This window comes from Mangifera indica, chromosome 1, assembly GCF_011075055.1.
Source record: "Mangifera indica cultivar Alphonso chromosome 1, CATAS_Mindica_2.1, whole genome shotgun sequence".
In the NCBI taxonomy this organism is placed as follows: Eukaryota; Viridiplantae; Streptophyta; class Magnoliopsida; order Sapindales; family Anacardiaceae; genus Mangifera; species Mangifera indica.
The window spans coordinates 2,722,663-2,748,343 of record NC_058137.1 but is presented as its reverse complement, the minus strand read 5'-3'; the positions used below and the strand labels follow the sequence as shown (position 1 = coordinate 2,748,343).

Genomic DNA, 25,681 nt, shown 5'->3' with positions numbered 1-25,681 from the left:
TAGTTTAGTTTAAATTCATGATTCATATTTGTAGTATAATTCAGTTTGAATAAATAGTTATTTGTAGTTCATTGATAAAATGGTGATATGTATCTAAATAATGGACAAAACTATTAATTTGAACTATAAAATCAATTTGAACCAAATTACGAATCATTGATTTATGCTCTTAATTTGAATTGAATTTAAATCGAACACTTTTAAATTTGAGTTCAATTCAAAGTTTTATAAATAAATTGAATCATTTGATTAAAATTTGATTCGATTTTAAATTAAACAAATTCAAAATGAGTTGATTTGAATCAACTTGGTTCACATCCAGCTTTATGACCATTGCAAAGGATAATGCAACTTATAACCAAAAGAAAACAATTGTAAAAATGCCTTCATATTTTAACATCTCTCGTTAAATGTTTTTGTCATCCAAAAATTGTAATATAGAAAATTACAATTTCATCTTTCATGTTCTCTCAGCAGAAGAGCACCCTGTGGTATTCTTTACGTAAAATTGGAGGGGTTAAAACAAAAGGAAAAAACCATAGTAAGATTGTGGTGAGATTATTATTCTTCAATACGTAATGCTTCATGCTATACCTCTTTTCTATCTCCTTCAAATGGAGCTTCAACCATTTCTCTTTTCTGTTCTAGGGGACCTTGAGGGCTCCCAAAAAGAGTGGAAAATATTTGCCAGTGGCATTCATCACAGAAAAAGAAATAAGAGAAGTGACCTTCGTATGGGAGTTTATGCATAACGGCTGCTGGTAAAACTCGGCTTATGTAGTCAGTCATTGAAGAAGGAACAACTTGATCATCGATTCCCTGTTTCGCATTCACAGGGAAAAGAAAGAATAAAAGAAAAATAGCTTATACTGAATTTGGAAATACCGTAATAATACAAATACTCTATGAGAAGAATTCATTAACACATTTGAAGAGCATATGCAAGTTATAACAGTAATAATGGTCACTACTTGATAGAGATTACCAAATGTTTGATTTTAGGGGTTCAAAGGAGATTCCGGAGATGGCTACTTCTCTAAAATGAAACATAATATCACACAAATCCTATTTTATTATTCTAATAGTAATGATTCTATGAATAACAACTCTATACATAATATTCACTTCCAAATTTGAGTTTCTAACTAAAATTAATATGATAAAGCAATAGAGAGAATATGTGCAAACCTGCCATATGTGTATTGGACCTAAAAATCCTGCCAATTCACATTGTTCCTGACTGTACATGGACCTGAGCCAAGAAAGAATCCCTCCTCTCTTGCACTCCTTCCGCGCCTGGAGATCTGCCAGGCTAAAACCCCAATTGGACACTTGCAGCACTGTTTCCTCAATGAATGGCTTTGTATTTCGCTGGCGCACAGACTCCTCTACATCTCTTTCCCAAAACTCTTCAAAGATTGGTCCCTCAATCAGAACTTCATCCTGAAATATCATTCTTATGTTACTCAAATCACATAAATGTGTCAAAAGATAATGAATCCATTGCAGCTAACTAAGGCATATTATCCAATAAGGGTAAGAACTCTGTTTTAGCACAAAAATAATAAATTGCATCTTAAACCATGAATACTTTACCAATGACAGCTATAACTAAAACCAACCATGCAGCCCCTGACAGTGATAGAAGCAAATGACAATGCTTGGAAGCGTTTTCATTGTTGAGAAAGATAAAATGCATTACCTTCTTTTTAAGCGACAATGACATCCACTTGTCAATTCGTCCATGTTTTCCAGATAGGAAGGTTTGATGATAGAAATGTGAAAGCAATTTTGGAAATCTACGAGCTAAAAAAAAAAATAATTTTCTCCTAGGTAACCACTCTTCCCAAGTTCTTCTCATTTCTTCTTTAGTCATGCTTGATTCATATGGATTAATCATAGGGGCAAAAAATGCAGCACCTGCACATCCAGTCAAGACATCAGAAAATTCACAACTAGGTTATGGTAGTGGGAGAATATCTAGTCCAGTTATCAAGATAAGAGTATAAAAAATTATTTAAAATTGTACAGGTCAACTGTTTCCTAGACTTGATCTAAATAAAACCAGGGCCTGCTACATAACAGGATGCTGACCTTGTTAAATAGCCAAAAAGTAGTTAGGAAATTATGCGTTCATATCAAAAGAAAAAAATTGATCTACCTGCAATTCTGTTAGGAATATATTTCAGTGCAGCCCAAGCATGCATGCTTCCACTAGAGAAGCCCAGCACCCAAAACTTGTCACTGATACCAACAGCATCTGCTAGGTCCTGCATGTCTGATGCTGATGAGTTAAGATTCCGGCTAGGATGAGGATCACTCTCTCCAAAGCCAGGAAGATCATATGTCACCAAGCGAACACCAAACTCTTCAAGCAGTGATGTTTTGACACCAGGCATACCTTATATGGTAAAATTATTTTTTACAACATTAGTAATTACTCTGCCCCAATTTTGACAAAGACCACATCAAAATCTCATGAATACCACTCTCTCAACAAACTAAAGATTGATCTATTCTACCTGCAAGTCTAGAGGAAAGAAAAGAATGTGGAATAATCACAGAGAATCTAGCTCTGGTTGCTGAAACACCTAGCTCACAATATGCCAAGTTCCTGCCATCTGGGAGCAGTATTCGACTTGCAGATGGAAGATGTATGCGCACTTTCTTCACTGGTTGGACCAACTTATCATGATTTGAAGTAAAACTGAGAGCTGCATATTGTTTAACAGTGTCCCATCAAAAAATTATCTAGTTCATACCACCATGAATAAGAATTAAATGAAATTTTCCATTGAATACAATCAAGAAATAAAAGACAACTTTCTACAACCATAGAAAAATAAAAACCAGTAGAAAAAACCACAACGACATACAAATAATCAATATGTCAAGGGCCTAAATAAAAGTCAAAACTTACAAACACAAGGATCCTCTTAATCAAGAATACTGAGATCTACATTACACACACATTAAAGTAAGTTTTCATACCAAGAATACAACAGAGACTACAGAAGTTCAAATACTTCAATCACGAAGAATCCAAGCAAATTCAAAGCAATATGGGTGATCTTTTCATATGATATCACTTCAATTCAGATGCAATATTTGGTGGCAAGTTCTTTATCATGAGGCAGTATCTCTGACTACATATAAAAGACAATAACGAAAGTAGGACTGAGACCAAGTTTCATAAATCACACAAATAAGCAAGTAATTCAAAATATCACACAGATCTGAAATCCTATTACTAATAAAATCACATATGAAAAATCACATGATAATACCAGAAAGAGCGAGGATAAAAACGAAGAAAACAACGGGCCAGGCATGAACCGGATCGCGATCCTCGGGCAAGAACTCGTTTAAAAATCTTAACCGACCCGAAACCTTAGCCACCGGTCCACCCAGTTTTTGCACAATAAATGAGTCCTCAGTTATTACTGTCTGCTGCAGAATATCCCTACAACCTTTCCCTAATTCTAGAAGCATCTCGCCCCATGATTTCAGAAACCCCGTTACTTGATCCTTCAAATTTTCATTTTCTATTTCCCGTTCATTTTCCACTGGTTTTCTCGTCGTAGTCGATATAACCGGCTCTCCGACGTATCGAATTTCTGTATCTTCCACTAAACTCGCCAGCTCCTCTCGCCACGTGTTCACTCTTCCTCTCATCTCCTCCATTCTCACTGAAACTCGTAAGAAGCGTCACTACCGCTTCAATATCAATATTTATTCTCTATCAAGAGCTTGCTTTAGTCAGAAGATTCCATTGATAATGATGACATCAAAGCATAGCAAAACAGAACAGCAAACTCAAACTTTAAAAGCGTGATTTGGATTCTCGCTTTTGTTTAATCACTACACATTCACCGACCATTATTCAAGCGAACAAAATCTTCACAAACAAAATTAAAAAAAAAAAAAAGCCAAAAGCATCCATCAGTGCTCAATCATCTTTCACTTTCCTACACAGAAACCGTTGGCTTTTGATTATATCCTTATGTGCTCTCAAGTTTCTTTATTTAACTTTTCATGAATTGACTTTAACCATCTTCTTTTCGGTCATTAATGGCAGTTTTTAAAGTTTTATTTTATTTTAGTTTTTTAGCCAGTCTTGAGGATGAGCAATACGCACCGTTGAGGTGAAATATCAATGGTTAATTGTCTATCCACGTCGTCCTCTACTTTGCCGTTACCTTGACGGCCGGGTTACCGGTTGTGCCGGTGCGTGTTCTACGGTTATGTGAGCGATATCCACCTGCTACTCCCAGTTGCGGTATACGGCACTGTACGAGGAGGGAGTAATTGGCGGTGCGTGCAGCGTGCATGTGACTTGAGAATGTTCTTTTAGCGTTTTGTTTGTGTTTAAAATATTTTTTAGTAAGTATTTGTTTAAAGGTAACTAAGGTGCAAGTCTAACTTAGATCTGAAACGTTGATTGTTGATGAAGTTAGTCACTGGTATCATCGTACAGTGGAGATTCCACGAGGACTTACTCGCGAGTATGGTGTAGAATTTTTTGGAATATGAAACTCTTAAAAGTGAGTGGGAGTCGTGATGTGGAATTGGGAAAGTGAAGGGAGGGTTGTTAAAAAGAATGTTGGTAAAACGAACGAATCACCGCATACTTCAGGAAAATTAATTAAAATATACAGTCAGTTTGTCGTGTAAATTTTTTTCGACAGTAATTTTTATCTTTTATCTTTTTAAACAAATTATATTTTTCATTTAAAAAATATCTCTCATTTAATTTTTTAACGTTTACCGTAACTTTTTATCAATTAATTACTGACATTTCAAACGATGTGTATTAAGATTAAGTTTTCTATAATGAATAAAATATAATCTTACAAAATGAAAACAGTGCGTTTACTCAAAATGGTACATTTTCTTGAAGCTGGTGCAGGAAGAGATGCGACAATTTGGAAAAGGGTGCGACATTTTGGAAAGGGGTGCAGGAATTTGGAAAATGATGTAGGAAGGGGTGCGAGAATTTGGATAAGGGTGTTAGAAGGGATGCGGGTGCGGGAAAGGGGTGGGGGTGCAGGAATTTGAAGAAGTGTGCGAGTGCGGGAAATGGGTGGGGGTGCGGGAATTTGAAGAAGGGTGCGAGTGCAAGAATTTGGAAAAGGGTGCGGGCGCGAGAATGGGTACAAGTGCATGAAAAGTGTGTGGGTGCATTAATTTGGAAATGATGCGTGAAAGGGTGTGGCAATTATACAAAGAGGTGCGTGAAAATACAAACGGATGTGTGAAAATACAAATGAGTACGTAAAAATAAAAACGGGTGGGTGAAAATATAAAACGAGTGCGTGAATTATAAAAAGGGTGTATGAAAATATAAAGGAATCCATAAAAATACAAACGGGTGTGTGAAAATAAAAACGAGTGTGTGAATTATAAAATGAGTGCGGGAATTATAAAAAAGGTACGGGAGATTATAATATATATAATATTATATATATAATAATATATATTATATTAATAATATAATATATCTCCCACACCCCTTTATAATTTCCCACACCTTTTTTATAATTCACACACTTGTTTGTATTTTCACGTATTCGTTTATATTTTTATGTACCTCTTCATATTTTCATACATCTGTTTATATTTTTACGCACCCGTTCACATTTTCACACACCCGTTTGTATTTTCACCCACCCGTTTTGTATTTTTATGCACCTGTTCATATTTTTACACACTCATTTATATTTTCACGCACTCGTTTGTATTTTTACACACCCCTTTGTATAATTGTTGCACCTTTCACGCACAAGCCATGGTTGTCGCACCCTTTCATGCACCTACACATCTTCCCACACCCGCACCCTTATCCAAATTCTCACACCCATTCCCGCACTTGCATCCCTTCTTGCACCCTTATCCAAATTGTCACACCTTTTCCCGCACCCCTTCAAGCACCCACTCAAAGAAAATACACCGTTTTGAGCAAACGCACCATTTTGAGAAAAACGCACTGTTTTCATTTTGTAAAATTAGATTTTATTTATTACAGAAAATTTAATCTTAATGTATATCGTCTGAAATACCAACAATTAATCGACAAAAAATTATGGTAAACGCTAAGAAATTAAATGAAGGGTATTTTTAGAATAAAAAATACAATTTGCTTAAAAAGATAAAAAGTAAGAATTGCTGTCAAAAAAGTTTACGCGACAAACCGGCTGCCTATTTTAATTAATTTCCTGCATCCTTTATAATTTTACTAAAAATAAAAGGAGGATTTATTGCTACCGAAGGATTATTATAATATTAAATTAATACCAATTAATTATTAAAAATTTAATTATAAAATATTAAAATTAGTAAAATCAGATAATATTATCTATTTTTATAAATTTATAAAATTAATAATTTTCTCTAAATAAAACTTTAAATATTATATTTTCTATTTTAGAATGTTTTTGTTTTTTCTCTTTTTTTTTTGGTGTTGTCTCTAATCGGCTTCTCTCTCTGTTATCTTTTCTAGTGTCGTCTCTGGACAACGGTATCTGTCAAAATAAAATAATAAAACATACTTTAAATATATAAATAAGTATATATTTAATGTGTATTTTTATATAATTTGTTATTTTAAATTAATGATTAAATAATATTCAATTAAATAATAACATACATAAATTTTTATTTATTTATATATTTAAAAATAGATATACATAATATTACTCATAATAAAATTACTTGCTGAGAGTCTGATAAGGTTTGGAAATTTTTCTACATATATAATTATGTATTTAAATCTGCATGTTTCTCTCTAATTGCACAATTATCATTGCCTCCAAACATAAATTATACAACAATTGACTTTGAGACAAAACTTTTTTAAAATTTCTAAAACCCTAAAAATTTTCATTAATATTTATTATATTTTTAAAAATTACACATTATTTTTAAACGCACAATTATATATTACTAAAACTCTTATCTAAAAAAAAAAAAAATAGAGGGTGAATATAAAAAAAATAAGTAAATGAGCACTTATTTTAATTTTTATTAATTTGAGATTGTATAATAACTTTTAAAAAATAACATAATATAAATAAATGATAATTTTATTTTTTAATATTATTAATTATAAACAAATTTTATTTTAGGCGATAAATATTATTTATATAAACTAAAAAGTGAAAAAAACTGTAATTCCCTTATTTGTATTCTAATATTATATATTATTATTAATTGCAAATGGGCCCGTAACAACCCGGCGTAGTAACTGTAGCAAGAGCTATGCTTCGATGCAAAGGGTTGGGCTTACTGATTCGAAAGTGCTTCAGCCGTCAAAGCCAACGTGTTTTGAGGAAACTTAGAGTTGCCCAGTTAATATGCAAATTTCCAGCACAAGCATGGACCCTTGACTCACAAAATTTTATGGTTGTTGTCTCTGTCAAAAAAAAAAATCTCCGTCCAAACTCTCCACCAAAATCCGAGAATTACAAACCTATGTCTAAAAAATTATTGTAAAGAATTAAACTAGTGTAGGTGCATTAGATCATATATGATTTTTGAATAATTTTGCCCGATAATGATTGAATGACAAAGTTTCACTGAATTCATAATGAGTAATATTTTTTGTATAAATAATAATATATTATTATACGATTTGATAGTTTTAAATTAAAGATAAAATAATATTCAATCATATAATGATATGTCATTATTTATATATAAAATTATGTATGAGTTATGTACGTAGTTTTATTAATTCATAATTCCCTTGCAAATTTAAAGTTATAAAAAGTCAAAGACACAACCCATCTCAATTGGACACAACCTATAAATTTGCAAGTCATAACACGATTGACAAGCTTGTAGGTTGACACTATATTGCAAAACGGTTATAGGAGAGCATATGTTGCAAAACTAGTAATTTTCTAATGTTTTTGTTTATTAATTATTTATTTAAATAAGTGGGTCATTCCGAAACAACTCTTAAGTCTTTCAATAAAATCTTAAGTTATGATAATATGAAAAAAATCACAAGACAACACCTATTACGACTCTTAACATAATATAATCTGTGACATGATTGGTCGTGTCACTTTTGATATATTTGACCAAACATAATTTTTGTTAGTGCTACCACCAAGTGTTGAGAAAAATCTAAATCACGAAAATAATTTGTTTGTTATTTTTTACCTTCCAATGTTGATGACTCAACGAAATCTCTACACACCAAGTCGATCTTATACATCGATAAATTGTATTTGTGCATGATGATGACCCACTTGCTTGTTGAAATCTCTAAGTTGACAAGTTGATCTCACACATCAACAAATCACATTTGTGCATAATGATAACTCAATACAACTATTCCAGTAATGAAGCTTTTGTGTGTAATCTCTCACTCAGCATAAGAAACAACTAACAAGTTATGGGTATTTAAAGTGATAACTAGAGTTTTCAAATTATAATTTTTAAATCTATAAAAAAGTTAAACTATTATTTTAAAAATGTTAAAATAAGAAGCATAACATTTTTGTTTTTTGAATTTCTTTCAAAATAATATAATTACTAATTTGCCCTTATGCTTTTTTTTTTGAGCCAACCTTTAGATGAAAAAATATAATTTATTTACAATAGACATATAAACTTTGTATAAAAACACCTAATCAAAGGGATGCAACATAAATGAGTAAGGAATGCATATGAAAAAACCAAACTCAATAAATTAGGATTTTTTGAATTGAATTTTCGATCAGATCACTTTAAGATTATAAACACTTCGGTTTAATTCAATTAAACAATAAAATGATTTACAAGAGTTGGTTATAGACATAATTTTTAATGCATTAAATTAGCATCTCTCAAAAGATAATTTGGATGATAAAAGATGTGAAATCTCTAAGAGAGAGGGTTTGAGTTCAATATTTATTGACTTTATACTAAAAATAAGTATTTAATTTATTTGTTGCGATGATTATGATCTAATCATTGAATCTAAAATTTACATGTTCGTGTGAGTAGTTTGGTTTCCAAAAAAAATAGCTTGACACATGTAGAATTCCCTGTCACCCCAACAAAAAAAAAAAAGCACCTCAAAATTTTTTAAAATTTTAATTATATCAATTCTTTTAAAAAGTATTTTTAAAAATTACAAAATAGAACTTGAGGTTGCATTCTAGACTAGAATTCCATTCTAACAGCAAATGCAAAGCCCACTCTAAATCAGTCTGACTGTAGCTGTGCTCCCTTCTGATCAGTATTTCCAGCCGCGGCATATTCACTTATTCAGTTTGTTTTCGAACTCAAATATCTAGCAAATTTCTCCTGGAGTGAAGGACTTGAACCGCTGGATACCCTTTGGTTGCGTGCAAGCTTTCCGCTTTTGCCTAACCAAATAAATTTGAAGCCGGGTCAGTACAGTTCTTTTCTTATATACTGACGGCTTTTCATGCTATTTTCAACTCCACATTGTATTTCTATCAATTTCCTTTGTTTCTTCATCCATATATGTCTTATCCATTCATCTCGGTCTGCTCCATCGGCTTGGAAATCTGTTAATCACCAACACTAACAGCAGTTTCTCACCTCAGTCTTTAATTATATTTATTTTGGTTTTTTGCTTGTTTGGCTGCTTTATCTTCTACTTTATGTGTTTGACAAAATGTCAAAAGGGTTGTATATCAAAAAGGAGGGTATCAAGTTTTGGCCAAAAATTGACGTAAAAACAATTTCAATGGCCCATGCAGGTTTCGAACCTGCGACCTTCGCGTTATTAGCACGACGCTCTAACCAACTGAGCTAATAGGCCACTTGGTGGAAGGGTATTATCTGTATCTATTTGTCACTTTATCATTCTTGAACACTGTGTCCTCTCGTTGAATTACCCCTGAATCAGGAATCTCACTATCTCTCTAACAATGCATGTCGTGGTAAATCAGAGTTAGTTTGCGACCTGTATGAAGGGAGACAGTATTATGTATAACACATTAACCTTGATAAGTCAAAGCTGTTTTCATTTAAAGGAGTTAAATGTGAGATATATATTGAAAGTGTTAAGATACTTTTTATTCTTAACTTTGTAAATGACTTGGGGAGAAGTTGAAAGAAACAAGGGCTAATTGTTCGATATTCAAATAATTTTCGTAAAGCAAAACCGAATCTTTTATAAGGAGCCCCCCCAAGTTGTAGCCTTCCTTTATGTTATGCCTGTGTTTTTGTGTTGTGTAAGTCAATGCCTGTTTGAGGTTCACAGGACCTGGGAAGAAAGTTTTGTGAAGAACAGGTGCTTCTGTGTTATGCTTTTGATTTTTCGCACCTACTTTTAATATCAAGGTCTTCGAATAGGGTAGTGTTCACAGGGAGTTTGTAGAAATTCTCAGTGTATATATGTTATCACTAAAAGTATGGGTAAACTTTTGATAACGTAATTGAATATATGATTGAATAATTTTAAATTAAAAAAAAGAATAACACTTAATTATATTATAAAATATCATTTTTGTATTTATTTGTATAATAAAAAATGTTTACATATAGTATTGTTTATAAGTTATTGTGCTGCTTCTAATAAAAACTGTCAACTAATTATGAAATTGTGGAGTTTCAGCTAAATAAAAATTTCAAATTAGATTTATGGTTAGAATTTGTACAATAGGTTTAATTCTTTTCTAGTTGTCCTACGGCATAACAGGTTTAGTCTCAATTTCTTGTTGCAAGAAAAAAGTTTGGAAAATGGCTACAAATACTTCGTCTGGGAATCAAAGAAAGCTTGCTATGGAGGCATTGGGGCGAAGATTTGTCATTGCGAAAGCTGAGGCTCTTCAACAGATGAAGCATGTAAAAAAGAGAGCACGCAAAGAAGATGTAAAAGGATCAGATTCTTCAGCTATTTCTTTGTCACCAAATCTAACAGATGCATCAGTGATAAACTCCACCAATGAGTCAGCTAAAAGAGGTTGTCATATTAATAATTGTACAAGTGTCTATATTTATTATTCAAGTTGTGCAGTTTGCTTCTTGTTTCTAAGTTGATACTTTTTTTTTTATCTCCCCAATTGCAATAGAAATTATCATTTAAGAAACAAGTTTCCTGCATCAGCTAATTTATATTAGATTTTGATCATTTTGCCTTTATATACTTAATTGTACTTAAACATTGTGAAATTATATGTAGCCAATTTCACTTTCGTTGGTTACACTACATCACAAGGTATTTCTATACCCATAGTGTAATTTTTTCCCCCAAAAAGAGGTTTATTTTATAAGATATGAAGGATTGTTCAATATTGGACAGCTGAGGAATTGAGTGGTCCGACAGATTTTCAGCTCACTCAGCCCATGCATGAGAATTTGTTGACAACTGATGACAAAGTACTTTTCTTTTCTCTAACACAGTCAAGCTCTAATAAGTGACAATTAAGATAATGAGATATTCTTATTCTTAGCTTCTTGCTTTACATTTTATCTGGCACCATGCAGCAGTCTAGTGGGAGAGGAAGCACAGTTGAGAAGGTCTTGCATGAGCTCTTCCAAAATGGTGACTCAGCTCAGAAGTACTTGCATGGATCAAGAAGCGTGAGAATTGACAATTGGCTCCTCCTTGATAATTATGTGCAAGGGCGGGGTGCATCTTCTAGTTCTCATATCAGAGCATTGTGGATCCATTCAAAGCGATCTAAAAACCACATGTCCATGAAGCAACTTAAGAAAAGTGGATTATTTGATAAACCTCAAGAACTCCAAAGGTGAGTTGTCTAAGATGCATATAGTTGAGAACTGAAACTCTTTTTCTCTCTCCATCTGCACCTGCACTTTTTTGTCCTATAATCTTTACTTATATCTGCTGGTGTTTTGTCTTCTATTCTGTTTGCATCACACCAGAACAATGTAGAGTTATTTCTTCTTCAACTAAATAGGATATGAAGAGAGAATCCAGGAATGGAGATCTAAATAGACTCAGCGTCTTCTAAGTTAGGATGCAGTTGCTGATTATTACTAATGAATTTTCTATCCTACTTTATTCGTCATTTGAACTGTTTGGTGATCCTGTTTCTCTGTATTTTTATTTTTTCCTAATTTAGTTGTATAAATTTGGGGGTATGTGGGAGAAAAATAGTTCTTTGAATTTTCTAGAGACAGAAAGATTATGATTAATCAATTTCAATTTGTCTCAGATTATGTGTTTGGATGATGCATTTATATTGCAACTGTAGTTTGTCAATTTTTCTTTCCTCTTTTACAGTTTTTTTTTTTTTTTGCTAAAAATTTTTGGTTTGTGTTCAAGTTACAGTTTTGAAACTTACAAGCCAATGCATGAAATGTGGAAGGGTTATGTACTGCATCTTATTCAAACCACCGGGTGAGATATTGTTTTCTAATATATTTTGCCAATGTTTCAATATCCTTTGTTTGTTGTTGGTATTTTTTTCGGATGAGATATTACTTTGCTATAATTTTGCTGATATTTGGTTTTATGCATTGTCTTATGCCTTGTAGATTGTCATCATCATTAATTTTTTTAAATCTTTTAAGCTATAACCATGATTCCTTTCAATCTTGCAGGAAAAACCAGTTGGCTCAATGTCTTCTTAGTGCAGATTTGCATGGTGCTTTAATTTTAGGTAGGTCGGCCAAAATTGCAGCTCTAATTTTGCATTATTTATGAATAATCAAGGAAAATTTAGAAGCTCTGCTTTTTCTTCTTCCTTTTTTTGGGACATTTTTTTTGAATATCATTTCACCTATAACTGGCCTGAGAACCATCTAAACATACGAAGTTCATATCTTGAATGGATACAAGCCTACTTGCGCAAATTAGTTATCAAATTACTTGTGGGGTTTCAGGATCTTTATGGTCACGGTTAGAACTATCAAAGCTCAGCATGGTTTAAAAAAAGACCCATTGATTTCCTCTATGTAAATGTGTCACATAAATGGGCCATTTTATGGGCGTTGAGTTCTTAGAAGAAACCTTTTAGTCTTTATTCTACTGTCCCCTCCAGCTTATATTGAAAACTTTTTCTTAAATAATATGCTAAGAATTCTTTTGTCTGTATGATCTCCGGGCCATATCCTGTCAAGAAGTTGAACTGCAGTTTGAAGCATTCATGAAAATAACCTGTACTATATTGACATAATTTAAATTAGCTAAAAAACAGAATATTGTGATAAACATTTCTCTAAAGGAACTGACAAAACAAATCAAAATAGAGGTCTGTTTTGATGTGAAACAGATATCTCCATATAAAAGAACATTTCAAAAGATTCTCCAAGTCTTGTCGAGCTAACTAGCAGTGACCAGGACCCATCGAGCAAACAAGCCCAGTTAAACAAAGTCTATGAGCTGTGTTGATGATATTTTACTGTTATTATTTATATAGGAAAAGTATTAATTCTCTCTATCTTTTGTAGTTGCTGAGTGTAAGATTACTGCTTTCACTGGAGTGAATGGTATTATGGTTTGTGAAACTGCAGAAACATTTGGGATAGTTACAAGAGATGATAAGTTCCGAGGTAATTCAACCATATAGGTCATGCTTTATATTAGCTTCAGCCATAATTAGTCTAGCTATATGCAGTTTAAAATTTTCTTCTTCTTGCCCGTTTTGCACTCATATGAGATTTTCTTATTTTTTATTTCATGTTTTTTGGTTTGGCCAACTATTTGATGATTAAGAAGATTAATAATATAATGTTTAAAATATTAGCGTATAGTGGAATCTCTCTCTGTGAATTGGAGTTGGTAGTTTCTCATAAACTCAAAATTGCTTGATGCTCTAACCAATTTTTTAATTTAAATGAAGCAAAATTTTGACTTGGGTTGAGGGAGAGGAAAAATAAATAAAAAGTTGATGGCTCAACAAAACATGGAAAGTAGATCATATTTTTAATATATAATGGAAGTTGATTTGGTTAGCATTTGAGTATGACATGTAAAGCAGTTCTCAAGGTCCTCATATTATGGACTTGAATGCATTACCACAATATGGGAAATTCTTTAAACTTCTCGATTCAGGTTATGTACAAGCCATTCTAAAATTGCGGATGCAATGTATAAAAGATTTCTGGTTGCAAAATCCCCACGAGACTCTTCTCTTTTGCCTCTGAATTTGCACTGCTCTGGAAATGATGTTTATTATATCTTTCATGTGTTTAATTTGCAGTTGTGCCCAGAAAGGGATCTGTCTTAATAGTCCAAGTTGAGTGCTGGAAAATTACCTCTCTGGGAGACAAACTCTCTTCAAGATATCTGGGATTCTAACTTTGATTTTAATCATAATGTCTCAGTGAGTGCAAAATTTTTGTGGAAGGTTGAATTATGAAACTTTATGTACTAATTATTTATAGGCAGCTTGGTTTATTCATTTTTGCAATTGTTTTTCACATTCAAGTGCCTGAGATTCACATAACATCAGAATTACAAACTTGTTGCCTTGGATTGTAAGACAAATGAGAGCTGGATGACTAAAGGAAAAAGTAGATTTATAAATTAATGTATGCTTTAGCAGGTATTGTATAACCTAAACAAAATGTCAAAGCAATTTTAGGTTTAATTATTTTGCCTTTTATCATAATCATTTGAATCTCATTCGATGTGTTTTGGTGAAAAGTTGAGCATTTGGGTCATATTTGATTTGTTTTGTGGACCAAGTAAAGGATGAAGATGATATCAAGAGGATTTAGAATTATTGTTGGGTATTGCTTTTATTGTAATCAAAGCAAGCAAACTCCTCTTAACACTTCTAATCCAACTCTATTCCTCAAAGAAAAATATACCCCAACCATTCAAAGTCTTACATTTATATATTATCATTTTTTGGATAATTAAGCCCCACTATTTATTTTTCTTTTTCATTTGAATATGAGAAAAAGGTTTATTTTTCTTTTTCTTTTTCTTTTTCTTTTTTATATATAGTATATAAATATATTTTGTATATTTCAATTAATTTAATTTAATTTTTGATTTATTTCATGCACTCTTTTAAAATTGTTTAATTTGAATCATATCCCATGTTTTTTAAACTATAAAATCCCCTTATAATTATTGAAAACTCCCTTGAATTATTAAAAATTTGTCCATTGCATTTTAAAATATAATAAAACTATGCATATTTAATTATGGGTATCTAATTAAATTGTCCGATAATGAATCATCATGTAATTGAGTGTTACTTTATCGTTAATTCAAATAATGATATTTAATTATATGATCAAATATCATCTAGATACCTAATTAAACATTTTAAACTGTATGCATATAGCATTGTTCAACCGCATAATTATATAACAATAATGGGTAGTTTTAAATTATAGATAAAATAATATTTAATCATATAATGACATGTTATTGTTTATGTATAAAATTATATATATTATTTGTACATATAATTCTATTGGATAATAATTTATAAAAAAAAAAAAAGTATTGAAAACATTTTTTAAAGTGAACCATTTTATTTCAAAGAAAGTTAATTTTTATGTATTTTGTCAAGGACCACACTAGTGGAACTTAATCCAAAAGCCATCAATGTTGAGGTGATTTATGAAGATGAGATGTAAACATTTCTCTACTTTCCTGAGAATGTCATGCATCAACGAGTTCATGTGGCAAGTGGCACTATGCTGTTGGTCTATTTATATCTTTTTTTCTTTTTTTTTTTTTTGGTCATGGGAGCAACATCTGACAATTATTATTTGATATCATATTTTTATATAAATAAAAAAATGGTTCCTCTAAAGATTGAATTTTATTATAGCTAGAGGGACATCTACCAAGGCTTCTTGATGGCCCAAATAATAAATAAGGTGATGCACATGTAAATTATATTAGTATGACCCACATTTATTTATTATTTCTCTGTCCCTATGGAACTACTGTTGTGAAAACTTAGATTAAAAATTAAAAATATTTAAGCTTATATAATAAGGTAGTTTAATAACAAGCAACATAAAATTAGCAACATATCTATTAGGATTCGAGATAATAGAAAATAAGAAAATGTTATATAAGTATTTTGGCATTAAAAAAAGAAAATGAAAGAGAGAGAGAGAGAGACATTAAAAACAAATATTAATTATAAAATTATCATTATCTTATAATACATAAATACAAATAACAAAACGGTTAAGTAGATATTTCATCGATCAAATCAAATTATGTTAAAAATTTAATATCTCATTTATTATTATTCTTTTATTTATTTATTTTTTAATGTATTGTAATCAACATACTTGAGTCCTGTCATATTTAAATTATTGTTATTATACTCTTTCTTGAATAAAACTCGAAATTATGTACGAAGTTGATAAAAAAATATATTAATAATTAGTAAAGCTTATGAACCACGGTGTCTAATGGTCTAATCTATCAAGAAACATTATAGAAATTAATTATGATAATAAATAAATTATCCTTTAACAACAATTAGTGGAGTAGGAAACATACATCAACATAAGCCACATCCTATGTTTTGACTAGAGAGAAACATCTCTCTAGTCAAAGATTATGTTTACATTTTTATGTTAATTTGGAATCGTATCTTCAATACAATATTTAAAAGTTACTGTTTAAATTAAAATTTTAAATTTTTATCCAATAATTACGTAATCCCTAAATCATATAAATACAAAATATTGTGAAAAGAGAATGGAAGGAGCACCATAAATGCCCATAGATAAATGCTATATATCTTGTATATATTTTAAATATATAAATAATATATTATCATATAATTAAATATTTTTTAAATTAAAAATAAAATAATATTTAATTATATAATAATATATTATCTATATATTTATTTTATTTATTTAAAACATACACCTATAATAATAATATTATAGTTAGGATTAATGTCACCATAAAATTGTATTTTTAATAAATATTAATTTAAATAATAATAATATGTCAATTTTATGGGAACTCATAATCATTATAACTAAATTGATAGCCTTCTTCATAGTTGCACATTCACACAAAATTTAGTATAAATTTAAATTTATATTAATTAATTTTTAAAAATTTATTTAATTGTTAAATTTTATTATTATTATTAAAGATAAAATTATTATTTAACAAAAAATATTAAAATAATTAAAATTTTATTGTATTTCTTTTCTTAGTTTAAAAATCTAATAATTTTTTATCTAAAATTTAAAAAATAACTATTTTTTTAAGATCATCTTCTCTTTCTCTCTTAATCGTTTTTTCTTTCCTCTGTGATTATTTTCCTCAAAGATAAAAATGAAATTCTCATAATATAATATATATTATTATATAATTAAATAATTTTAAAATAAAAATTTTATATATATATATATATATATATATTCAAAATAGACAGATAAAACATTCTTTATCATAAATCAAATCAGGCATTAAGTCAAGTTGGCAGGTAAGATGTGGAAGTGAATTCCAATTTTCCACAATTATATTATATATTAACATTTAATTTTCAGGACTTAGATTTAGAAAATTGCTTCGTCGCATAATTGTATTCAAATTTCCAAGGCTGAAACGGAAGCTTTGTAGATAGAGAGAGGCGCGTAAGCAGTGAGCATAAAATCACGTGAAAAGACAGGAGCGTGACAAATAGCGCGTGGGAATGGTAGTTAGCATCTATGTATAGGCAAACGTACAGCAAACTTTTCTAGCTTGCTTGCTCACTCCACTGACAAAAGCACGAAGACTCACTGATTCACTAACTCGGGAACTGAGCGCAGTGGCTCCTGAAACTAAGCTTTTTTAACTAAAACGCCTTATTTGGCTAGACTTCTCACATTAAACACTTTCTTTAGGGTTTTCACTTTGTCACTTCTGCTTCTTAAAAGTGTTTAAAACTGTACCAAACTTCAGCCAACTAAACCTGTTTCTTCTGGTAAGTGCTTCTGTTTTGTGAAGCTCTGTTCAACTTTCAACAATGGTAGCTCTCACTCCGTTGTCATGTACTTGTTTGTGGTTTCATTTTTTGCGGGTTTTTTTGGTTTCTAACTCTCTATTAAATTTGTGAGTCCGTTAATTGTTTGAAAGGCTATTAGTATGTGTAATGATGGCTGTTTTGTCTTTCTTTTTTGAAGAAATCTCGTGTTTCAGTAGAGCTCTGGTAGAAATGAAATGTGGGTTTGTTTTTCAGCGGATGTTTCTTGTTTTTGGTTCTGAAGTTTTCTTCTTTGAACTGAAGCTAAGTTTTATTTTTTCTTCCTTTTTTGTGACGTTTAGTTTTAGTTCTAGAAGTGTGATGGCATTTTGGAAAAAGAGTTCAGTTTTCGTTTTATGTTTTAGATTTATCATGGTGGTAACTGCTAACTAGGTATAGATCAGTGGAGCTTGGTCGATCTACTCGTTTTCTCTTACTGCAGTTGAGCAACAATTTCAAGTCCAGACTGATATATGACACTGGTTTAGCCCTTTTTTAAGTGTTCTTATTTTTTCTTTCAAAATCCTTCTTGCTTTGTGCTAATTGCAGTGTGTGTGTGTGTGTGTGTCGATATATATATATATATATATCGAATGTTTATATATTTTTAATTATTTATGAAATGCTACTAAAAGATTCAGATCAAGTGTTTTTTCGCCTTATCTCAATTTTTCAACATTAAATACCCTGCTTTTGTGTTGAAAGAAGGATTTTTTTTTAGAATTTTTTTAAATTTTATGTATTTTTTATTTTTAAAGAGTTTGACAACAAACTATTTGAAGAACAAATTTGTTGGGTAATCTAGGAGATTATAAAAAATAAAGGGTTGCAATAATTGCATTGTAGTATTTTCTAGATTTTTTGCTTTTAAATTTGAAGCAAGATTTTGAATAAAGCGAAGTGTGGTTTATTTGTTTTTATTATTAAATTGAACACATTATTGTCAGTGCACGTTTTCCCTTAAAAATATTGTTGAGAATCGAATGGTCTTGTTTTTGTCATCAGCCTGTCTGCGAAACAGGGCAATCCCGCATCTGTACTATCGTCGTTTATGTATTGCTGGCCCATTAAGGCTATAATGCGTTGTTGAGCAAGTGGAAGTACTGGAGTAAAAAGGAAGTTAAAAAGAAAAGTAAGGTGGAAAGATGGTTTATGTAATGGCTCTATCGGTTGCAACTTTTTCTTTCTTTTTAATTTTTGTCTTGTGGTTTGGGTTGGTGGTAGTGGGAGTAGTTTCCTGTGGAGTTTCTTTGAAGCGAGTGTAATGTTTGTTTGTTAGGTTTGTACACAAGTGATTAAAAATGAATGTCCTTTTATGAATCATTTACTAGATGTTTGTACATCCATATATAGTCGGATTCTCTTTGAGGCTTCTTTCTCAACCAACGTTTTCTCCACCTGTTGTAGGTGTTGTGGGTTAGGTGAGACTTGAACGAGAGGACATTTGGTTTGCCATTTAACCACTTTGGCTAAAGGGGATATAAAAATAATGCAGACTCCAAAAGCAAGGTAAGTTTGTCCTTTACCAATTTTTTTTGAGTTGTGGAATTCTGTGTTCATTGCACGGACCATATCGTGAAATTAAATTTCTTATACAAAATACGAAAAGAAATAAATTTACTGGTAGAATTTCTGTAGATGTAGGAGTTATTTTCTTTTATTAGAGATTTAAAATGAAACTGCCTATATGTTTTTTTGATTGTCATCCTTTTCTTTTTCTAATTTGTTTGTAGTTTTACTTGGTTTCGGCAATTTATATTTTACTGGTTTAAGTTGTGGTTTTGATCTGCAATGTCAAGCTTTTCAATGTGCTTTCCGGGATGATTCTACGAAGTGATAAGAAGGGCAAAATCAATGTGATTTGTGAGTGATGGACTTCACCAATTGGCTCTGAACGTTTGGGCATTACTTCTGTTTAAAGATGATGTTTGAGTTGCTGCACCATATGTCTGAAACAACTATTTAAAATTATGTTTTGTATTGTTAGGATTCCATGGCAATTCGCTAAGGTGCATTTGAAATCGATTGGACCTCTTTTGCAGTTATATATCATCTGCTGATGCATTTCATTCTCATCCAAGAACAAAATTATTTACTTTTTGTCAAATCTTGTTGTCCCCTTTCTGGCGGCCATATTAGTATCACGAGTGTTGTCTGGATAGTGAAACAATTAGACAGATAATTTTCTATTCTGTATTTTGGCTTTATTGCAAAGTGTAGTTATACATCAATATTGACTTTTTGGATGACTGCCATCCAAAATCCTTGTATGCATATTTATGATTTTGAGACATAAATGGGCCATATATGTGGAGACGGTTCTTGCATATAATGTGCTTTTTGAGTTAGTTGCTGAAATAAACACTTCATTGATTTTCCTGCATGCTTGCTTATACTTCATTCCATCCACTTTTGACAACAGAAGTGCCTCTTCAGAAGTTCCTCAAAGGAAATCTCCAGCAAAACCACGTACTGCCAGCCAACTCAAGATACTGGCATCAGATTCTGATGTTGTTTCCCCTTCGCCGCACCCAACAAATAGGACACCAAAAGATAAAAGTCCTAAAGTCATTGATCGCAAATCACCTAGGAGTCCAGCAACGACAGAGGTATTCTGCAAATTTTTTATAATCAGATCTGATGCTTTTTCATATGAAATTGCTTAGAAGTGCTATGCTTGAGTTGGCGAACTCATAGATGCTAATCCTTAAAATAGTTTCTATAGCAAATGCATTCATTGGTGCTGCTCAAATTCTGTAATTGGACAGCTTTTTCTTTCACAATTGGAAACTTGTCTTAATAACAAGTTTACCTTTTACTGCCAATGCTTAGTTATCTTTCACTCACTTGATATCTGCTCTCTATCTTGTGAATTCTAGAAAAAGCGCCCAAGCAGAATGACGGAATTGGAATCACGGCTTGCTCAACTTCAAGAAGATCTGAAGAAGGCAAAGGAACAACTGAATTCTTCTGATTCATTGAAGAGGCGAGCCCAGCAGGAAGCTGAGGAAGCCAAGAAGCAGTTGTCGGCCATGTCAACAAAGCTTGAGGAATCTCAACAGCAACTGCTGGAGATTACTACTTCTGAGGATGCTCGAGTTGATGAGCTCAGAAAAAATTCACAGGATCGTGATAAAGCATGGCAGTCTGAACTTGATGCTGTCCAGAAACAGCATGTTATGGACTCTGCTGCCCTGGCTTCTTCCATGAATGAGATTCAGAGGCTAAAAGTTCAGCTGGAAAAAGTGGCTGAATCTGAAGCTGCCCAGAGCAAGCATGCAGAGTCCGCACATGCTGAGATGCAGGGTTTGAGAATAGAACTTACTGAAACTCTCTCCCTGGTTGAAAAACTTAAATCTGAAATTAATAACTGCAAAGAATCTGAAGCTCAGGCTCTTGAAGTTATCGGCAAAACTCAAATGCAACTGGAGAGGGCAAATGCAACTATAGAAATGTTGCGATCTGATGGCACTAAAGCCACAGAGGCTTTTAATTCCTTATCATTGGAGTTGGAGCAGTCAAAAGCTCGAGTCAAATCATTGGAGGAACTTGTAAGCAAGCTCCAGTCAGATCTACTTAGCAGTAACAATAATAAATTGGTGGAATCTCCAGGTGATGCTGAACTTTCTCAGAAGGATGGGGAAAAGGAGGAAATAAACCAGCTCAAAGCAGAGCTTAATCATGCTAAATATGAATTGAGTCAATTGAAATCTGCATTAGATGCTTCTGAGACCAGGTACCAGGAAGAATATATTCAAAGCACATTGCAGATTAGGAGTGCATATGAACAAGTTGAATGTGTAAAGTCAGAATCATGCAAGAGAGAGGCTGAATTGGAGGCAGAATTGAAAAATGCCAACGCTCGGATTGAAGAGTTGAGATCAAACTTGATGGGCAAGGAAACAGCACTGCAACATATATCAGAGGAAAATGAGAGACTGAATTTGAAAATGAAGAAAAATGAACCTAATGAAAGAGATTCTGAACTTGAAATGGAGCTGAAGAAGTTAGAGGCAGATTTAGCTGAGTTGAAGGCTAGTACATTGGAAAAGGAGACAGACTTGCAGAATATTACCGAGCAAAATGAGATGCTCAAGTTGGAGATTGAGAAGAGGGAAATGGAGAGAAACAAAGTCAATGATGAAGCTATTACTTTAGCCGAAGCAGCTAGGGCTGCAGAGCAAGAGGCTTTGATGAAAGTTGGCTATTTAACGGAGGAAGCTGATAAAAGCAGCAGAAGAGCAGCCCATGTAACTGAGCAACTTGATGCAGCACAGGTGGCAAATACAGAACTGGAGGCTGAGTTGAGGAGATTAAAGGTGCAGTCGGACCAATGGAGGAAGGCAGCTGAGGCAGCAACAGCTATGCTTTCAACTGGTAACAATGGAAAATTTGTAGAAAGCAACTTCAATCCCATGAATGGGACCATGGGTTCCCCCTACTCAGAAGACATGGATGATGACTCTCCCAAGAAAAAAAATGCAAACATGCTGAAGAAGATCGGGGTTCTATGGAAGAAAGGCCAGAAGTAGATAGAGAGAGAACCTGGAAGGTTGCATATAGTTTGTTGTATTATACTTTTGCTTGTTTCATCCTGTTTCCTTTTCAATAATTCTCTTCTGCTTATCTTTAACAGGTATTTTGGAAGGTTTCGAAGTAGATGCCAATAAATTTAGAAAAAGACTTGAAGCTCTTCTGCAAATTCTGTATAGAAATGTGAAACTAGTGAACTTTTGTTACTTCAATATGGATTTTGTTTCACCTAATGTTTTATGTGGGGCTTTGGACACAGACACATGTTTTATCTCTTAGAAGTTTTCTGTGTAATGAATCAGTTTTATTTTTGAGCCATTACTTCATGAATTTGAAAATGGAACCAAATATTCAAATTAAAATAACCAGTCCTATTTCATGCATGTGTTAAATAGCAGATGGACCAGTCTTTCTACTTTTCTGTTCACATGGCCCTCTTGTTATAAAGAGAGTCATGAATGAGCGAAATCATAAATCATTGAAAACGTTTTGTTGGGGAAACAAGGGAAAGAGGTTCTGAATGATACTGTGGTGTTTTTATCAGGTTTGGGACAGAAAGGGATAACTATTTCCTTTATTCTGCTCGATTATTTCTTATGAACTTGATAACATTCAGATTCATTAATAGCCAGAAGAAGGGAAATTAAAGTAAATGTCCTATTTTACCCTCATTTAATAAAAAATGTCCTTAAAAATGAGACAATTTCACTTCAGCCCCTGATGTCTAGGGTAAGTACCCCCAGAAGTATTAACCTTCATAAAGAGGCAGTCCATTGAATGCAATATGCAATTGCCTAGTTAGATTTCTCCTTCACAAACAAAAATCCTGATCATATATTTTGATTTATTAGATGGATAGAACATTTCAGCTATATGATTTATGATAGTTGAACCGTTTACCGTATTATGTATTGAAAATCTGATTTATCATAACATTATTATGTATTATAGGATACATATGTTATTAGAAAATATCACAAATATTTTCTGAAAATTTAAAAATTTTTTAATACACTCTTACCATATCACCACTTTTCCAAAAATATGTATTAATCTGTATCAGTAATATATATTTTATTATTAATGTATATTGTATTGTATGATATACCTATTGTATTGTATAAATTTAATATAGATAAAGACATATATTATATTTTATCTCTATCGTATAGTACAGTATAATACATAATTATTATATAATTTGTTAATTTTGGATGCTTTTTTGGGTTTATGATTTTTTTTTTCTGTTTAATAAGCATTATTAATCTTAATTTTTATCCAAATTGGCCTGTTGAGCGGCCCGAAAAAAAAATCTGGACTATGGACAGACCCAAATCAAGCCCATTTTCATGGACCAGTCCAGCGATGCCTCAATTCAAACATTTCTCTATAAATAAAGTGCATCCACTTCTTCTACAAGGCTAGGGTTTTACAAAGCGGCTGCTGTTTCTTTTTATTTTCCCGTCTCTCGGAGCTTCGTAACTGTCGAATATTTTCACCTAGCCATCATGGGGTACGTAACTCGTCTTTCAATTTGCGAAGGATAATACGTTTAGTTGCAAATCTAGGGTTTTTCATTACGGGTTTTCTGTTGGTTTTAATGTTTCCGATTTTCATTTGTGTATTAGCTTATTAGTTTCTGTAAACCCCAGGAGGATACTTAGAACATCTATTCAGTCTTTGAATCCGATTTTAAACTCGGCGTAAATGTTAGTATAGTATCATTCACTGATCGGAGTGCCTGGATGACTTTGGTATCGATGTTTTGTTTGTTTGTGGCAATGACATGTTACAACGATTCAAACTCCGAAATTTTTCCTGGAAAATTAAATGCTTTATTTTTATTTTTTAGCAGAAAGTGATCTGCACTAGTTTTAGGGAATCATAGAACTTATGCTTGTGGAGCTTAGTCTATTATCTGATATAAATTATCTATGAAGTTCAACATGTAAATAAATTATTTGAATGTGATGTGTGGGCATCATATTCAACCTTACTGGAATATGGTTCATCGTCGGAAAGCTTGTCAGTGTAGAAGGGTACCTTTTTTATTAAATGAATTCTATTAGATATGTCAATTGTGATATCAAGAGCACTTTTGTATTCAGGAAGACACGTGGTATGGGAGCTGGTCGCAAGCTGAAGACCCACCGCAGGAATCAAAGGTGGGCAGACAAGGCATATAAGAAGTCCAACCTTGGAAACGAATGGAAGAAGCCATTTGCTGGGTCTTCCCATGCTAAAGGAATTGTTCTTGAGAAGATGTATGATTATGCTTTATACTTTTATTTTGATTCTAAATTGGATTCATTTACTAATCAAATTGTATAATGATTGTGGGCAGTGGTATTGAAGCTAAGCAGCCTAACTCTGCTATTCGTAAATGTGCGAGAGTTCAATTGATTAAAAATGGGAAGAAGATTGCTGCCTTTGTTCCAAATGATGGTTGCTTGAACTACATAGAAGAAAATGTAAGTAGTGTACTTTTTAAAAGACATAATTTTCTACAGTCTCAATGTATATATCCGTTTTCCTTTACCTTTACCCTTACAAATCTTTTGTTGTTTTAGGATGAGGTGTTGATTGCTGGATTCGGACGAAAGGGTCATGCCGTGGGTGATATTCCTGGTGTAAGGTTCAAGGTTGTGAAAGTCTCTGGTGTCTCCCTCTTGGCACTCTTCAAAGAGAAGAAGGAGAAGCCAAGATCTTAAGGAGGAGGCATTCTATCCATTTCTCGTAATAGTTTATTTAAAGTTATGCTATGTTACTTTCTCTTTTTTGAGTGGATTTTGTGAACAATTTCAAATCAGTTGTCTAGTTAATGCAACATCTTGTGGTGCCATTTTGACTCAAGAATTTACATTTTTTAGTCGTTTAAAAGCCATTCTATGACATACAAATGAATTTTTATCTTGGTAGCAAAATAAATCTTAATGATAACTTAATTTTTATGAGATGCTTAAAAGTAAGCCTGATTATGATCAGGGCTGGTTTGGTCTTAGAATTTGGTTTAGTTTGAATTTGTATAATTCAAATTTGAGTTAAATTTAAAAGATTTCATTTACTTTTGAAATTGAATCAAACTTTAAGTTAAGGAGTGTTTAGTTCAGATTATCTTAAGTTTGATTCAAATTTAATTTGAGTATTTAGTTATATATAACTCAAATTTGATTTAAATTTATAGTTTGAATTTATGATTTGAATTTACAACTCATTTAAAAGATGATATTGTTTAATTCATTATTTGAATAAAATAAAAT

At 32.1% G+C, this 25,681-nt stretch overlaps 4 protein-coding genes and 1 non-coding gene across 9 annotated transcripts; 3 read left to right on the top strand and 2 right to left on the bottom strand.

Moving 5' to 3' along the window:
- Positions 1 to 372: 372 nt before the first annotated feature.
- Positions 373 to 4,038, bottom strand: LOC123208771. Its single transcript, XM_044626296.1, has 6 exons — positions 3,288 to 4,038; positions 2,523 to 2,714; positions 2,162 to 2,401; positions 1,703 to 1,920; positions 1,189 to 1,443; positions 373 to 819 (listed from the first exon to the last, which is right to left on the bottom strand). Exons 1-6 carry the CDS (start codon positions 3,682 to 3,684, stop codon positions 589 to 591), a joined length of 1,533 nt encoding a protein of 510 aa, XP_044482231.1. The 5' UTR covers positions 3,685 to 4,038; the 3' UTR covers positions 373 to 588.
- A 5,669-nt stretch (positions 4,039 to 9,707) lies between these two features.
- On the bottom strand, positions 9,708 to 9,781 carry TRNAI-AAU. Its single transcript has one exon. It is a non-coding gene; the product is annotated as a tRNA-Ile (tRNA).
- A 647-nt stretch (positions 9,782 to 10,428) lies between these two features.
- LOC123225315 lies at positions 10,429 to 14,345 on the top strand. Its single transcript, XM_044649250.1, has 8 exons — positions 10,429 to 10,999; positions 11,147 to 11,182; positions 11,267 to 11,343; positions 11,452 to 11,717; positions 12,263 to 12,331; positions 12,535 to 12,593; positions 13,384 to 13,485; positions 14,136 to 14,345. The coding sequence occupies exons 1-8, from the start codon at positions 10,705 to 10,707 to the stop codon at positions 14,231 to 14,233; spliced, it is 1,002 nt and encodes a 333-aa protein (XP_044505185.1). The 5' UTR covers positions 10,429 to 10,704; the 3' UTR covers positions 14,234 to 14,345.
- A 3,300-nt stretch (positions 14,346 to 17,645) lies between these two features.
- On the top strand, positions 17,646 to 22,742 carry LOC123195623 (interactor of constitutive active ROPs 2, chloroplastic-like). Of its 5 annotated transcripts, none has more exons than XM_044609440.1 (5): positions 17,646 to 17,849; positions 19,296 to 19,397; positions 20,311 to 20,497; positions 20,768 to 22,440; positions 22,525 to 22,742. In XM_044609440.1, exons 2-4 carry the CDS (start codon positions 19,378 to 19,380, stop codon positions 22,418 to 22,420), a joined length of 1,860 nt encoding a protein of 619 aa, XP_044465375.1. In that variant the 5' UTR covers positions 17,646 to 17,849; positions 19,296 to 19,377; the 3' UTR covers positions 22,421 to 22,440; positions 22,525 to 22,742. The 5 variants fall into 5 exon arrangements, with proteins under 5 accessions (XP_044465375.1, XP_044465389.1, XP_044465383.1 ...); XM_044609454.1 differs by lacking the exon at positions 17,646 to 17,849 and adding an exon at positions 17,876 to 17,894; XM_044609448.1 differs by lacking the exon at positions 17,646 to 17,849 and adding an exon at positions 19,046 to 19,167.
- A 1,038-nt stretch (positions 22,743 to 23,780) lies between these two features.
- On the top strand, positions 23,781 to 25,263 carry LOC123212830 (40S ribosomal protein S23). Its single transcript, XM_044632043.1, has 4 exons — positions 23,781 to 23,934; positions 24,530 to 24,685; positions 24,766 to 24,892; positions 24,992 to 25,263. The coding sequence occupies exons 1-4, from the start codon at positions 23,930 to 23,932 to the stop codon at positions 25,130 to 25,132; spliced, it is 429 nt and encodes a 142-aa protein (XP_044487978.1). The 5' UTR covers positions 23,781 to 23,929; the 3' UTR covers positions 25,133 to 25,263.
- The last annotated feature ends 418 nt before the right edge of the window (positions 25,264 to 25,681 follow it).